Here is a 17,179-nt window from a genome sequence, read left to right as displayed (position 1 = left end):
GGAAGGTAGACCAGCTCCGCGCGACGACGGGCCGCCCCCCGCCCGGCCCCGCTCCGGCGCCCCCGGCTCGGTGCTGCAGCCATCTTCCTGGAGGAGAGGAGCGGAGGCGAAGGCTACCCCTCCGCGGGATCGCTCCTCACTCATGCTACCGCCAGCCCTCCCCCGACCGCCTCTTGTCCTCCGTGCTCACCTAGCTCCTTCTAAAGAAGCGCCCTTCCCCCTACTCTAGTTACCCACCACAAGGCGGAGATTCTCATTACCTGTTCCACTCTTATTAGCGTAAGAAAACCAGGCTCATAAGGTAGGAACTGTGGCGAAACAGGGACAAGCCGCCATCTTGGTAAAGGAGACGAGGCTACGCTTGACCTCCCCCCCACCCCCAGCCTCTATATGGCCAACCGCCGTGGGAGGGGCACAGCGCCTGCGCAGAGGCGAACAACGCGGCCGAGTCTGGGCCTGCGCACTCGGAGGCCGGCCGCATGGGGGCGGGGAGAAAGGCCGGGACGCCCTGGGCCAGGAAGGAGTTGGCAAAGGGGCGGGGCGGCTCAATGACGCAATCCGTGTGCGCGCGGGGCGGGGCGCCAGGCGACCGCCGGCGCTGGGCGGGTCCGCGGCGGGGTCAGTCGGCGCCAGTTCTCGGAGTTCTCGGGCTGGTCGGCGGGTGAGTGTCTCCCCGGTGGTTCCGGCCGGCGGTTTCCGCCGCCGCGGAGGCGCGAGCCGTGGGCTGACCCTCCCGAGGAGGTGCGGGGGACGCCCAGCTCGCCCTGTCCCCTCGGGCGGTGGTCGGCCAGCTCCAGGGGGCGCGCGGGCGGGGCGGGGGAGGGGTGGCCAGGCCCGGGCTCTCCCCACCGTGGACGCCTCCGTGGGAGCGGGCGGGGCCGGGCGCGGACGCGGGACCGGGGCTCCGGGGACCCCGTGCTGACCCTGTGGGAACCGCACCACAGCCTGAGTACCGGGCCGGGGGCGTAGAGTGCCGTCGAGGTCGGGGAAGTCTGGGCGGGCGTGGAGGGACCATGCGGGTCCGGGTCCGTCGCGCACTGGTGGGCGTGTGGCCATCTTGTCTCTGTAACGGTGCCATTTCGTCCGGGGTGTGGAGGACGCGCCGCCTCCCGGCCTGCCCGAGCTCCTGCGCTGGCCGCGGCGGATGAGGGGGCAGAGCGACGAGGCGCTGTCCGCGGCGCGCCTTCCGCGGGAGCGGGGACAAAGGGCTGCACCGGCGGGGAGAAGGGCGGAAAGCCCGGGGTGGGGGACCGTGGGCAGGCCTCTGAGCAGGGCCGCCGTGGTCTCGGTAAAGCCCTAACTCTGAGGTAGCCCGCAGGCCCGGACAACTACTTTTTTTTTTTTAAACCTTTTTGTATCTTTGTGGCGTCATTTCTTGTCAACACCACCCCAACCCTGTCTGTCCGTACACACACAAACACATGACCCAACCACGCTGAGCTTCCTTTAGCTTAAACTGCTGTGGTCTTGTACACATTTGGCCTTCACACAGACTTTCCTTCTGTCCGGAACGTAGTCACCCCCCACCCTCTGCCTTCCGCTTGTCCAGTCCCTGCTCCCCGCTTAGGGATTCAGCCGTGATTAGATTTGCTCCAGGCTGGTTTTCGTGTTCCCCTGATGTTCTAGATAGTAGTTGTCCACTAAACCGCTAGTGCTCTGAAGGGCAGGGCATGCGTTAATCGTGTCACCCTTACCTATTACCTAGATTGCTGATCGGCACATAGTAGGCTCTCAGGTATTTTTTGGCCAGATGTGGTGGCTCACCTGTAATCCCAGCACTTTGAGAGGCCCAGGCGGGAGGATTGCTTGAGGCCAGGCATTGAAGACCAGCTGGGTAACATAGCAGGACCCGTCTATATGAAAAATAGAAAATGAGCTGGGCGTGGTGGCACACGCCTGTAGTCCTAGCTACTTGGGATGCTGAAGAGGGAGGATCGCTTGAGCACAGGAGTTCAAGTGATGATCCATGGTGGAGCCGTTGCACTCCATCCTGGGAGACAGGGAGACACTGCATCAAAAAAAATATTTCTTGAATGACTCAAATTATTCTAATACTTCTAGGTATGTTTAATGTTTCAAAGTAGCCTTGCCATCATAAGGAAAAATACGGTGTCTTCCTGTTGCTTCTAACTTGAGACTCATTGTTTTCACTGATTATTTTTGTTAGCTCTCAATAAGGGATTCTTTGCACCACCCAGCAACCTAACTGGAAATGTGTATTGTGACATGTAATCTTGGCATTGATCTCCTTCTTAGCTGTAAAAGTCCTGATTTTTTTTCCGTTTTCCACCTTGATCTCTCTCACCAGTACCACAGCCTATGGTAAAGAACAAGAGCTTTTTGATCGGATCACATTTGCATTCTGACTGGCTATTGAACTGGCAGGGTAACCTAGGGAAAGGGAGTGGGGCTTCCCTCTGTCATCATTCTTAAGTGTGATTCAGGTCCCTTTTTATTCCCAATTCCAAAATAGAGAAACTGCTGTAAAAGAAAAAGTTGTGGGTTTTTTTCTGGTGGAAAGGCAACACCAAAACTCATTTGGCAGCAGAATCAAGGTGAGGCCACGTACATAGTCTGTATTTATCCCACTGTTGTGCTAATGGTCATGTACGTCATGTTGTGCTAAAGTTCATTTGATTGTGGCGGTACTGCCCGGGACCCTGTTGAAAGTATTATGTGGTGTAGTGTCTGTACCTTCCTCACATCCAAAGAATCTGAATGCCAGACCTTCTAACACCTTGGATAAGAGATCATGGACCTTCAGGGTCCTACATTACAGGGACATTTTGTGGATTTGGGATAATGTATATAAACTTAAGAATAACATGCCAGTAAGTGATAATTCCCGTTTATAAGTATTCCACTAATAGAAGTACCACTAGCAAAATAAGTTTATGTTACCAAAAATCCACTTTTATCCATCTGTTCTTCATCTCCCATCTTTTGTTTTGGGAAAATTGGTGTGGAAGAAGGAAGCTGTGGATCAAGAATAAAGAACTTTCAAACAATTTCTGACATCTGGAATAAGTATAATCTGAAGGAATAAAATTTTTATTTGACCACATTTTTGAGATTTGGGGGTTCTAACTGGTCTGTAACTGAGGTTTAAATTAATCACAGTGCTTGTCAGTCTGCTGCTGCATCAGGGCATTCTCACCGAAAACCAGTGGCTCAATCATTTTGCATTAGTTAACAGTAAGAGAAAATCATTGTGGATCCAAATTATGTTTCAGAGGAAAACTGAATATGGCAAGTACTAAGTAGATGGCAAGAGGACCTTGGTAAAATTCAAGCACAGTTGAAATGTCAATTTAAGACAAATGATTTCTTCATTTTCCTATATTTGCGCATCAAAATAAAGTCTTGGTGGGAAGAAACTGATAGGGAAGAATGAAAGTCCCTTTCCCTGCAGTGGAGTACCCTCAGCCATACTGAACAGAGGAAGGGACTGTGGGCAGCGCAAAGTGTGGCACTCTCAGGGTGTGCACGTGCAGGTGGTCAGAGCAGGCACAGGGTCCTTTCAGTGGCCAGAGTGGCCCAAGGGTCAGTGGGGCTAAGGTTCTGTGGCAGTACAGGAGAGGTGCTCCATGACATTCCTGTGTCACACTGTGGGTTTGGCATCAGATACATGTAGTAGCTGATAAGGCAACTGCCCACTCCTTTCTATCAGGCATTTATCCTCCTGTGTGAACTTGAATGTCATTTTATCCAATACTTTAAGAAAAAAGCCACACCATTAGGAATTTCAGCTAGAATTGGACCAAACAATGTACTAATTTGGAGAAAATAAGAATGATTTGATTGATGTAGGACCTGTTCTCTCTCTCCTAAATTTGTTCCTACATGATTGGAGGTTTTTTTTTAAACTATTGTGAATGGCATTTTCACCCTCACTTTCCATTCCTTGGTAGTCATTGCCAGTACAGAAAGGAATGTATTTGACATCTATCTTATATTCGATCACCTTACTAAATTATCTTATTCTAGAATTCTTTAACCAAAGTGTTTGTTTTCTGTGTATTCCTACCAGCAGAAAAGTTTTTGTTTGTCTTGTTTTCATTTACTTGTTTCACTGTGTTGACTAAACTCGCCAAGGTAATACAAAATAATGATGGTGAAATTTGGATATCCAGATCTTATTTGGATCCTGATTCAAGTGAAAAAAATAAGAAAGTTGAAAAATGTGAATACTGATTGGATATTCGATTACGTTAAAGAACTGGGTACGGATAATGATTTGTCTTATTTAGGAGCCCTTATTTTTAGATATGCATACTGATACGTAAATGAAATGTTACATCTGCTATTTGCTTCATAATAATCCAGGGGCAGTGGTGGAGGTGTGGGGATAGATGAAATGGCATTGGCCTTGAATTGCTGGATACTGGGAGTCTCGTGGGGGTTTTGTAGTTGCTTTTGTATGTTTGAAATTTTTCATATAAATGTTTTAAAATAATTATGGTAATGGATATTCCTGCAAAATTATTGATTGTAGTTTAGGCCGGGCGCGGTGGTTCACGCCTGTAATCCTAGCATTCTGGGAGGCCGAGGCAGGCGGATTGACCAGCCTGAGCAAGAGCGAGACCCCGTCTCTACTAGAAATAGAAAGAAATTATACGGACAGCTAAAAATTTATATATATATAGAAAAAATTAGCTGGACATGGTGGCGCATGCCTGTAGTCCCAGCTACCCGGGAGGATTGCTCGAGCCCAGGAGTTCGAGGTTGCTGTGAGCTAGGCTGACGCCACAGCACTCTAGCCCGGGCAACAGAGTGAGACTCTGTCTCAAAAAAAAAAATAAAAAAATAAGTAGATTGATCATTCCATTGTTTAAAGAATGGAATTTGCCATTGCTTTTCAGAAATACCCTGAATGATGTTTATGCGGTTTCCTCGCTTAGCGTGTCATCAGGGTTAGTTGCCAAGTTGTGCGCCTCATCAGCGTCTGCACGAGAGGCCTCTTCCTTCAATTCGTTGTTGAAATGGCTGATATTGACAGATGCTTTTGGTACATTTCTGGAATCTAATTGCTAGCAAATATTGAGAATTTTTGTGTTTATATTTATAAGTGAGATTGACCTATGGTATTCATAGTTCTTTGTTTCTTTTGACATCTCCATTTGGGTTTTTTATTAAAGCCGCTGTCATGATAAAACAAATCAGAGTGTTTCCCTTTTTCTGTAGAAGCTTGGAATAGATAAATGACACTGGCATTTTCTTTTCTTTTCTTTTTTTGTGCATATTATGGGGGTACAAATGCTTAGGCTACATATATTGCCCCTCCCCCTCCCCCCAGTCAGAGCGTCCAGCATGGCCATCCCCCAGATGATGCCACTGGCATTTTCTGTTCAGGATTAGATGGGATTCTTCTCTAATCCCATCAGGTCTTGGTCCATTTTTGTTGATGTGTCTTTAATCAACTGCCTAGTGGTGGTGTTCTAGGAAGGTTTTCCAGTTTGGGGGATTTTAAAAAAAAAATTTGATTTTACTATTTTTTTCATTTAGAGAGGGGGTCTCACTCTGTTGCCCAGGCTGGAGTGCAGTGGTGTGATCATAGCTCACTGCAGCTGAACGCCTGGGCTCAAGCGATCCTCCTGCCTCAGCCTCCTAAGTGGCTGGGACTACAGATACGCACCACTGCACCTGGCTAATTTTTTAAAAATATTTTTGGTAGAGACAGGGGCTCACTATGTTGCCCAGCCTCCCAAAGCATTTTTTATTAAAGGATGCCAAAAAAAAAAATATTGGTACTCAACAATATTAGGAAATGAACAAAATGACTCAAAACAGGAAGAAGAAATAAAGAAAAACTGAAATTAGGAGAAAATAAGAGGGTAAAGCCAAAAGCTGGTTTTCTGAAACAAATTCCTCACAAGCCCAATTAAGGAGAAAAGAGCAAATGTATAAAAGAAGGTATTATCACAGCCACAGAAAACTACATGTAGCATACTCCATACTCCATCCTGGGCAACAGAGCACGATCTCCTCTCTAAATAAAAAGTTAAAAGATGTAAAACCCAAATTCTCGTCTGAGTTTATAAACTTTCACTGGGTCCGATCAGTTTTGCTCTTCTCTTCTTTCCATTGCTTTCTAGAGCTAGCTCGTGGTTTTGCTTTTGTTACTCTCCTTGATCTAGGGGTTTACCCAAGAATGTGACAAATTCAAGTTATTTTTTATCTCTTTCCCTCCTAGTTTAAACAGATTGTGATTTGAGAGCATTGACGGAAAAAACTCGCTTTGAAAATTTGTTTAGACTTTTTTTTGTAGATATATGACTTTTTAAAAATTAAAAAAAAATTCTTCTCTTTATTGATTCAGCGTTCTCTGTTAAATTTATTGGTTGTAATACTCAGTTCTTCTCTGCCTTTGCTCATATTATGTTTATGCAGTCCAGTTCTAAGAGAGGTATTTAAAGTTTCCCACTTGAATTGTATTTTTATTAAGTTTAGCTTGTATTTTTCCTGGGTATTTATCTGCCTTATGTATTTATCTGCAGTAATTATTTGAATATACAGGCTTATGAATGTTATATTTTCCTTATAAGTTGTTCCTTTTATCATTGTCACTTAATGTCCTTGTTCGTCTGATTAGTTCTTGTTACTTTAAATCCTGCCTTGGATTTAGTAATATGTCTCCTACTCTGTTTGCACAAGGTGGTATTTTCATCCTGTCCCTTTTTTTCCAGCCTTTCTTTGCTACTTTGTGTTAAGCATATTCTTCTACATAGCTAAGAGCTGGGTTGGGTTTTTTTGTTGTCGTTTTGTTGTTAGCCTACTCTATCTCTTTTTTTTTTTTTCCCCCTCAGAGACAAGGTCTTATTCTGTTGCCCAGGCTGGGGTCAGTGGCGTGATCATAGCTCACTGAAACCTCCAACTCTGGGCTGAAGTGATCCTCCTGCCTCGGCTTCCCAAGTAGGTGGGACTACAGGCGTGTGCCACAGTTCCCAGCTAAGTTTTCAAGTCTTTGTAGAGACAAGGTCTCATTGTGTTGCCCAGCCTGTTCTCTAACTCTGGGCTCCAGGGATTCTCCCACCTCGGCCTTCCAACGTGCTGGGATTACAGGCGTGAGCCAACAGGCTGGGCCCTGTCTCCTTTTTTAAGGGGAGACTTTGTTTCTTTCACATTCTGATGACTGATATTCTTAAATTTTATCCCTTGTGCCTTGATTTTGGGGTTACTATTGATTTTGTTTCCTCTTGTTCCTTTTCCGTATTTTTGCTGGTTTTATCAAGTTACTGTTCCATGTTTTTTTCCTAATTTGGAAGTTCAACTGTAATTTTTCTTTAATGATTACCTTTCATAGTCAGATTCTTATCTCCTTATTTGAAGACAAGATGCCAAACTCATTCTCCTGCCAAAACTATCTGTACTCTATCAGACCCTTTCCCTTTCCCTTTAGGTGGTTTAATTCTCTTCTTTCACTCTTGCCCCCAACTCTTAGGTTTTGCTCAGGTAGTTTAATATTTTTAGTTCTAGACTATGACTAGGGTTTTCCTGGAGTATTCTTTCTAGTCAAATGACCTTAATTTACTACTGTCTTACACAATCCTAGAGAGTTGGTTAATGTATAGACTCTGGTCTGTTCTTCTCAGGAACACTTTCTTCTTTAATATTTTTTTATTTTTCTCTGTATCTCGCTTTTTCTCCTGGGGGAACTCGTACTGTTAACGAGGTAGGTAAGGCCAGTAAGAGGAGAATCAGGACTATAACCTTAATGTTCTATGAGATTCAATACTGCAGAGTTAAAGGTTCGTGAATCCCATTGCTGTCTTACCTTCCTTAATCAAGGGAGGGATTGGGGAGGCCCTCATTTCTTTCAAGGTAGTTGGAAACATTCAGCAGTGAACGGTATGCAGTATTCACAAATGTTAAGGTTTGGAGAGAAAAATAGGGAGACAAGATAGTGTAAGAAGATTTCTAATAAGTTTCTAATCTCCAGAGGGAATAAAGTTTGACTATAGTCATCTCTTTTGATGTTGTTACTGAAGGTTGGCCAATAGACTCCATGTTTCCCAAAGCTTCAGGGTTTATAAAATTTGTATAAAAATCCTACATATCTTTAAAACCATTGTCACACTTCTCAAACACTCAGATGCCTTCGGTCCTTTTTCCTTTACTTATAAATGTATAAATGTAGTTCACGTTGCTCCCTGTGGCCCAGTGTCAAACTCTAATTCTCATGTAGCTCCAGGAATCTCCAACAGATGATAAACGTGTTCAGGTTATAGTGTCCTGGGTAAGGGCATCCCTTCCTCCTTGAAAAGTTTGAGAGAAGGGAAATTACCATAATTGCAGAGGTCAGGAAGGTTTGTCTTTTTCATCCATTGTGTCCCTAGTGCCTGGCATGTAATCAGTATTGAAAAATAAATGTTTGCATATTGGTGAAAATATGGAATGTTCACGTGTATGTGTATGTATGTGTATCAGTTGCTTTCATCAACTTCTAATTTTTAAAATCTAATGTGTCTTTATAATGAGAGAGGATTGTTTCATTATTCCGGAGGAATTATTTGAGGTAATTGAGAAGCTAAGTGAAACAGAAGCTATTGATTTCTATGTATAAGTCTTTTTACAGGTCAAGTCATACTGTTAAATATGTGTGTGGTTTTTTTCTTAACAGATAAACGAAACTTCACAAAAGATGTCTAAGGTAAGATCACACTTCATCATATATAGTATAAAGAGAAACTGCTTTATGTTTTCAGACCGTTTATAGTCAAGATTTATATGATTCATTATTTTTAGTACAACTAATGTATTTGATTCATTAAGACAAAGAGGTCTAATTGTCATCCTAAAAGCTTTGAGCTTTCTGTTTTTTCAGGCTTCTATTCTCATTCTCTCTCTCTCTCTCTCTTTTTTTTTTTTTGAGACAAAGTCTCACTCTGTTGCCTGGGCTAGAGTGCCATGGCATCAGCCTGGCTCACAGCAACCTCAGACTCCTGGGCTCGAGCGATCCCCCTGCCTCAGCCTCCCGAGTAGCTGGGACTACAGGCATGCGCCACCATGCCCGGCTAATTTTTATATATGTTTTTAGCTGTCCGTATAATTTCTTTCTATTTCTAGTAGAGACAGGGTCTCGCTCTTGCTCAGGCTGGTCTCGAACTCCTGACCTCGAGCGATCCTCCCGCCCTTGGCCTCCCAGAGTGCTAGGATTAGAGGCGTGAGCCACCGTGCCCGGCCTCTGTTTTCTAAATACATCAGTAACAGTCCATTTATCCACCTAGATCATTCCCAGCAGAGCAAATAATAATTTAAAATTCTACTAATTTATTAGGATGGAATTGATGGGGCTCTCAGATTTGATAGATTGGTTTGGAACAGCCCTTGCCAGTTATCCAGACCCTGAGATAAATTCGTCTAAAGGGCATACGCTGAGAAAAGTGGAACTTATGGTTAAAATTGCAAGATTATTATTTCTATTTGCCTTTTATTGTTGAGTCTGTGGGTGTTCCTTACTACTCAGTGTAATCATATTGATTTTTGCTTTATATATAACTACTCGTGTGGAACACTTGATAAGCAATAAAGAAAATAAAAATTAGCCGTTCTTCTCCCAGCCAGAAATAGCCACTGTTAACGTTTCATGTAAATCATTTTTATACCTGCACTGTCAGTTTTCTGATAGAAGTAAGACTTTTTGGAACTGTTGATTTATCTGTATATATTTTTTAATTTGTGAGAGTGACTGATACTTTTTGTCACGTGTCTAACTTACTGTGTCTTAAAAGCAACTACTACTAAATCTTTTTTTTTATTTTAATCCTGTTTTAGCAACAACCAACCCAGTTTGTAAATCCAGAAACTCCTGGCTATGTCGGATTTGCAAATCTTCCCAATCAAGTACATCGAAAATCAGTAAAAAAAGGTTTTGAGTTCACACTGATGGTAGTCGGTAAGAAATTAATATATATTCTCAAACTTATTAAACAGGTATCTCCTTTTCCCAACCTGTGGAGTATAATAGCATGACCTGTAAAGTAAGAGGAAAATTCCTTTATTGGCAGAATCAAATAACTTGAGAATTTGAAAATATATATGTATTTTTTAGAAAATTTTACTCAGAAGTAGAATTATAATTTTTCTATTACTTCCTTATTTATATGTATGAAAAGGTTTTACTGTTTCTGTGGCTGCTGGCCTCCAGTGACCCTTGCCTCCTGGTATTCACAACCCTCCTAGACCCTCCCACACTGAATAGAGTTCACCTCTGTCACCAGCAGGGCTTGTGGAGATGGCAGTGTGAGACTCCTAAGACTAGGTCATAAAAGACACTGTGGCTCCCACCTTCCATTCTCCTGAATTAGTCACTCTGGGGGAGGCCAGCTGCCATGTTGAGAGGACACTCGTGCAGCTTTATAGGAAAGTCCCCCAGGCCAGGACCAAAGCCTGCCACTGGCTACCTAAGCGACCCATTTCAGGAACATCCTCCAGCCCCAGTTAAGCTTTCTGATGAATAACTACCATTCCAGCTGACATACTGACTATAACCTTATAACAGACCCCAAGCCAGAACCACCTACTTTTAGACACTCCTAAATTCCTCACCCAAAAAGTCTGGAAGATAATGTTTGTGGATGTTATAGGTCTCTAAGTTTTGCAGTAATTGTTACATATTAGCAGATAACTAATACAGTCGTATTTAATTAGAATTGTGTTTGTTTAATTACCATTTAAAAATTTACTAACTCCTAGAATTTCAGTGGTGGACTTCCCAGCCTCCAGAACTGTATGAAATAAATTTAATTTTCCTTTTTAATTAACTAGTCTGTGGTCTTCTGTTATAGCAACACAAAATAGACTAAGACAAGCCCTCCTAACGTGAATAACTAGAAGATTGGACAAAATACATGAAACAGCTCCTTTAAGACATTGGACAACAGGCAATGCAGGATTTTGATCCTTAAGTGAAAGAAAGCAAATTATATGACTATGAAGTCACTCTGGCTTTCTGCCATTTACCTGCCCTGCCATGGGGGAAGGTAAATCAGGAGCACAGCAGTCTCACAGGGCTGAGGTGACAGATCACAGTTCAGGGACGCTGACATGACTGGGGCTGGTGATAGTGGGGCTGAGTTCCATAAGAGAGAAAGAACTCCAGAAATACTCACTAGAGATCCCGTTGAAACCTTGGCTGAACAAACAACATACAGGTGGGTAAGAATCCATGAAGCTGGATGGAATATAACCGCCGGGAGACTGTAAGCTCAACTGAAGACTGCTCAGGATCAGAGAGCTCATGTGCTCAGGAGATGTTCGTGTTTCGGTCATGCAAATGAGAGAAATCTTACTGAATACCCAGGGCATTCAGTAGAAATTCCAGAAAATTTTTGCGTGGGAGTAGGGCTCAACTAGAAATAAAGGCTGTTCTAAAGCCTCCCAGGCAGAGCTTAAAACAAGCCTGGAAAGGATCAAGTCCATTTGCAAGTAAGTTAACTACTTGCTAGGGCAGAGTGATAACTCATTAAAGACAGACATCAAAATCCAAGCATTTACAGTGTAACATTTATAATATCTAACATCTAATAAATTGTGTGGTGTCTAAGAATCAAAAAAATGTACATAATCAGAAATATCAGATAATAGAAACAGATCCAGAGGTGATAGAATTGGCAAACAAGAACTTACAATTTTAAGTGTGCTCCCATACTGAAAGGAAAACATGAATGTAATGAGATAAATGGAAAATACAAAAAAAAAATCAAGTTGAGCTTCTAAAGATTAAAATACAACATCTGAAATGAAAAATTTTTAGGATAGGCCTAACAGCAGATTATACAGTACAGATGAAAAAGCACAAAAGATGGTATCTGAACTAAAAGCACAGAAGCCAGGCACCGTGGCTCATGCTTGTAATAGCAGCACTTCGGAAACTGATGCAGGAAGATCACTTGAGGCCAGGAGTTTGAGGCTAGCCTGGACAACATAGTCAGACCTGTCTCTACAAAAAATAAAAAAAAAAATTAGCTGAGTGCAGTAGCACATACCTGTAGTCCTAGCTATTTGGGAGGCCAAGGCAGAGAATCACTAGAGCCTAGAAACTGGACGTTACAGTGAGATGTGATCGTACGACTGCATTCCAGCCTGGGCAACAGAGTGACACCCTGTCTGGAAAAGAATAAGTAAACAGACTGAAGCACAAAAAAGGAAAAGCTGGAAAAAACAAGAAATTGAATAAACCTTCGGTGACCTTCAGTACACTATAAGCAGCCTAATATACGGATAATTATATCCACAGAGAAGAAAGGAAGGCAAAAAAATTGATCAAAAAATGAGGCCTGGAAATTTTCCAAAACTGGTGAAGATTGTAAATGCACAAATCCAAAAAGCTCAACCAATACCAGGCCAAATAAATATGAATATAAAGAAAACTGCACCAAGACACATTGTAACAAGTTGCCAGAAACTACTGGTGAAACGCTAAGTAGGCCAAACCTAAAGAAAAGCTAATCAGGTGAAGAGAAAAGTCTTAGAAGTAGCTAGAAAAAAGGAGAACATTGCTTACAGAGAATCAAGGTTAGAATGACCACTGACTTCTCATTATAAACAATGCAATCTATAAGGGAATGACATTTTCAAAGTACTGAAGGAATAAAACCATCAGCCTAGAATTCTGTGTTCATCATAAATATCCTTTAAAAATGAAGGTTAAAAAAATGAAGATGAAATAAAGACATTTTCAGACAGATAAGCTGAGAGGATCTGTCACCGTCAGACCTGCACTATAAGAAAGATGAAGTGGTTTTTTTGTTTGTTTGTTTTTGAGACAGGGTCTCACTCTGTTTCCCGGGCTAGAGTGCCGTGGCATCAGCTAGCTCACAGCAATCTCAAACTCCTGGGCTCAAGCAATCCTCCTGCCTCAGCCTCCCGAGTAGCTGGGACTACAGGCATGAGCCACCATGCCCGGCTAATTTTTTTCTATATATTTTTAGTTGTCCAGTTAATTTCTTTCTGTTTTTCAGTAGAAACAGGTTCTCACTCTTGCTCAGGCTGGTCTCGAACTCCTGATCTCAAGCGATCCACCCGCCTCGGCCTCCCAGAGTGCTAGGATTACAGGCGTGAGCCACCGCGCCTGGCCTGGAATTCTTTAGAGTCATGGAAATACTCTTATCGTGAGTGGAGTTGGGTTATCTGAGCATGTACTTTTGTCAAAACTAATCCAACTTTACAGTTTAATTGGGTGTATTTTAATACATGTAAATTATGTATCAAAGTTGATTTAAAAGAAAGCAAGAAGGGAGTTGAGGGTGAGATAGGTTGTGAAAAACAGAACTAGAACATTAACCACAAGGACCCACAACTTTTGAATTGTACTATTAGCTCGCGCAAAGTGGTAATCAGGCAAACCCCAGTATGCATAACTGATAAATGAGAAATTATGGAAGAGGAAAGACATAGCTTTTTACGTTGTGACAGACTTGGAAACAAACAGGCGCGTTCCCAGAGTGTCTGATGCAGTGCAGGTGAACTGCAGATGTTTGGGCAGCAGTCTGCAAGGGGCTCTGTACCCACAGATAGCTGGTGCAGAGACTTGGTGGAGGAGACCAAGTGGGAGATTGTCCCTGAGACAACTGGGTGACCGTGTTGCTGAAGATTCTTGTCAAATGGTGGTCATTTGTATTAAATTGTTTTCCCAGTCACATTTATGTTGGATGATGGCTTAATTTATTAATACAAAAAAAGCAAGATTAAAAATATGCAGCTTATTGTCAAATATATTACCTGATAGAAAGTTAGTAGGTTGTTAGTATGATCAAATTCACAAGAGGATTACAGAACAAGCACCTGAGAACTAAGCTCAGAAAATGAAAACTGGCCTCAAAGCTAAGATATGCTAGTAGCTGTGGTTGTGAGCGTGTGTGATGTGGGTGTTCCTTCCTAAGGGCACACAAGCCTGGGGGGGGCAGTTCAGACCTTTTGTGGGGCCTGCATGAGCTCACTCGCTCTCAGCCACCCGGCCATTGTTCTGGCTCCAAGAGGAATTGTCTGGATGGGTAAAAAAGCTGACCGCGTAGACCACTACTGCTCCGGGGCCTCCTGAAAAAGGCCCTCATTGCATGTTTGAGAAAGCAGTTTCATGACCTCTTGTTGCATGAAAATTGAAAAAACTAACGTGAAGAGAGATTCCCCCAAATCTGAAAGCTTTTTCTTTTTCTTAACATTACTGGCTTAGCCTAAATTTTGCTGTTTTATTTTTTAGCCTAGGTTTTAAAAAACTTTAAACTTTAGATTAAAATCTAAAACTTAATATGACAGTTTACCTGATGGCATTTAACTTTTTCTTACCCTGTGTATATTTTTCATTGTGATGCCACTGTGCCTGATACTGTTGTATTTCTTTCTAATCAGGGAAACATGGGCCATTTTGTAAGCTCTGAATACTTCCCATCTTTGCTATTGCTATTTTTAAAGGATAACTACATTAATTCTGGCACTTAAAAAAATTTTTTTGTTACGATTATAGAGTAAAACACACTAGCTCCATTGTGTTTTGGATGGTGCTGGATTTACACTGACCCAAATCTCTCCTCCTGTGTCTTGTTCTCCCATTTACTGACACCTGTTTACAAGATTCTTGGCCAGGACGGAGTCATTAGTGAAGGTGGAGCAGAGCTGGGCACTCTGAGGAATTCAGCCCAAGAGTAGCGTTGTGTTCTGAGTTCATGAACAAATTATGTATACCCTTAAAATTAAGATTTATGACTTGAAAGTAGCCAGTGAGATGTTGCAACTGCTTTTGTAAAAGAAGCTGTCTCAGATGCCTTTGCTCACCTGTCTTCTGTGCACGGAGTCCTTCTCAGCTGTTGCCTGCAGCTGTCGCTGCCCTGGGCGATGAGAGGGAGTGCGCCGGTTTGCCTGTCATCTCCCTGCTGGCTGCCAGGCGCCATGGGAGCAGGGACTTTCTGTTCCTTGTCGTACCCCAGTGCCGAGCCCTGTGCCAGCCACACAGAAAGGACTTAGCAAATATGGGTAAAATCCCCTTTAAATGGAGTAAAAATGTAAAGGAGCATTGCTGGACAGTTTATTAAAAGGATAACTTGATGGGATAGTAGGAATTTTCTCTGTTTTCACATTCATATTTGGACACAATCAACACATAATTCTAGTTTTGTCCTTTTCATCTATGAAAATTGCAATATAATTAAAGTGCAGCCCTAATTTTGTGTGTCTACATGTTTCATATTCACTTTTTGTTTTTGGTTTTCCCAGAAATACTGACTTTTTGTTATACCCTGTAAAGATTCAAAACCAGTTGTGGATTTTTGTTTTGCTTTGTTTTTTTTGATACAGTGTCTTGCTCTGTTGCCCGGGCTAGAGTGAGTGCTGTGGTGTCAGCCCAGCTCACAGCAACCTCAAACTCCTGGGCTCAAGTGATCCTCCTGCCTCAGCCTCCCGAGTAGCTGGGACTACAGGCATGCGCCACCATGCCCAGCTAATTTTTTCTGTATATATTTTTAGTTGTCCAGCTAATTTGTTTCTATTTCTAGTAGAGACAGGGTCTCGCTCTTGCTCAGGCTGGTCTCGAACTCCTGAGCTCAAACAATTCACCGGCCTCGGCCTCCCAGAGTGCTAAGATTACAGGCGTGAGCCACTGCGCCCGGCCTGTTTTGCTTTGTTTTTTAAGAAACCAGATCTCACTATGTTTCCCAGGGTGGTCTCAAACTCTCAGGCTCAAGCAATCCTCCCACCTCAAGCCTCCTGAGTGGCTGGAACTATTGTGCCACTGTTCCCAGAAACATTGATTGTTTAAACAAATATGTACTTATGCTCTACAGGACTTAGCAGAGGGTGGCTCAAACCAAGGTGTCCAGGGGACAGTCCAGCGCCAAGCACTACATAGTACCAAGGTCAGAAGTACCTCTCCATGTGAAATTAACCCTTAGATGATAAGCTACAATGAAGCAATAGAATTTGTTTCTGCTTACTTCAAATGTAAATTTTATTTTGGTATTTTGCATCTTCTTTGAAGTTAAATTTCAAATATGCAGAATATGTAGTCACAATAGTTGAACAGGGATTCTTAACTCATTAAGTGTTTGGATGGATACGTGTTGCCTGAGTTGGTCATTTATACTCAGTGATGTGAGCGGGGAAGTTGCCTGACATATGGCAGGTGCCAGTGATGGGGAACAGGGACGTGTGTGACACAGGAAAAGACGGGGCGGCGTGTGTTAGAAGGGGGATTGCTGCATGAATGTGCGCAGGTGAGTCCGCCCGACGGCAGGCTCTGCCCTTTACCCGTTGCGCAGCTCCGAGAGCACACATGCTGTTGACGTGGTTGGGTCGATGTGTTTGGTTTTCTGGAGATGTGATAAGCAGCTTAATGATGAGCAGAACTTAGAATTGAAAACCTGCTTTGCATTCTATTTGTCATAAAATAAAGACCAACCTTTAAAATTCATTCCACACATTTGTGAAGAGATAAAATGGTGTTTCTGACGTACGGTGTGGAGTTCTGGAGTCCCGCACACACGTGTTCAAACCGTGACCCTGCTCTGGCTGCTCTCTGATCTCAGGCAGCTTGTGGACCTTTGGGCCTCCTTCCTCCCCCGTGAAAGAGGGTGGGGGCAGTGCCAGTGCACAGGCATCCGATGGAGCGCAGGGAACGGTGTTTGCGAGCTGCTTAACCTGATACCAGGCGTTCCGTAGACACTCAGCGGGTTTAACTGTGTCACACAGATAAGGCCATGACGGTTTTCATTTTCTTTTAAAGGTGAATCAGGTCTAGGAAAATCGACTCTCATAAATAGCCTCTTCCTGACTGATCTCTACCCAGAAAGAATCATACCTGGAGCTGCAGGTAAAAAAAAAAGAAGAAAATTTCTAAGTTACTAAGTGTGATTCTACATGAAGTTGCCAGAGGGTGCATGGTTACTGTTCTGTGCCTTAGCTCTGTGTTCTGTTTGCTCTTGCTCAGCTTTGACTGCAAGGAAAATATCCCTTAGGTGGGGAAGAGTGCTGCACCTGAGGTCCTTGGAGCTTGGCTGTAGATTCTCTGTGACACATATTCACGGATCCATCCTCTCTCAGTGTTTTTCTTTGCCTGTAAAATGTAATAATACTTTCTGGGCGTGTTACACATTTGATGGCAGGACCAAATGAGAATGTTCTGTGTCGTTAGAAATGCCATGTACATAGAAGATTGCTGTATTGATAGATGGTGTCTGACTGGTTCATC

General features: G+C 43.1%; 2 protein-coding genes across 3 annotated transcripts in view; one reads left to right on the top strand and one right to left on the bottom strand.

Annotated features, from left to right (window-relative positions):
* Positions 1-526, bottom strand: part of LOC123643943 (high density lipoprotein binding protein) — a 70,521-nt gene extending 69,995 nt beyond the window's left edge. Inside the window, exon 1 of the mRNA XM_045559884.1 lies at positions 261-526. The gene's annotated coding sequence lies outside the window, so the exon portion shown is untranslated. The remainder of the gene's footprint in view (positions 1-260) is intronic.
* The window catches only part of SEPTIN2 (septin 2), a 31,737-nt gene continuing 14,561 nt past the window's right edge, over positions 4-17,179 (top strand). Inside the window, exons 1-4 of one of the 2 annotated variants that reach the window (XM_045559889.1) lie at positions 4-301; positions 8,621-8,650; positions 9,775-9,895; positions 16,715-16,801. In XM_045559889.1, the coding sequence (XP_045415845.1) occupies positions 8,642-8,650; positions 9,775-9,895; positions 16,715-16,801 (217 nt within the window). In that variant the 5' untranslated portion in view covers positions 4-301; positions 8,621-8,641. Of the gene's footprint in view, positions 302-585; positions 662-8,620; positions 8,651-9,774; positions 9,896-16,714; positions 16,802-17,179 lie in introns of those variants that run through there. The other variant, XM_045559890.1, reaches the window with a different exon arrangement.

This window comes from Lemur catta, chromosome 8 (genome assembly GCF_020740605.2).
Source record: "Lemur catta isolate mLemCat1 chromosome 8, mLemCat1.pri, whole genome shotgun sequence".
In the NCBI taxonomy this organism is placed as follows: domain Eukaryota; kingdom Metazoa; phylum Chordata; class Mammalia; order Primates; family Lemuridae; genus Lemur; species Lemur catta.
Note: the sequence above shows the minus strand (reverse complement) of the source record. Positions and strands in the feature narration are given on the sequence as shown.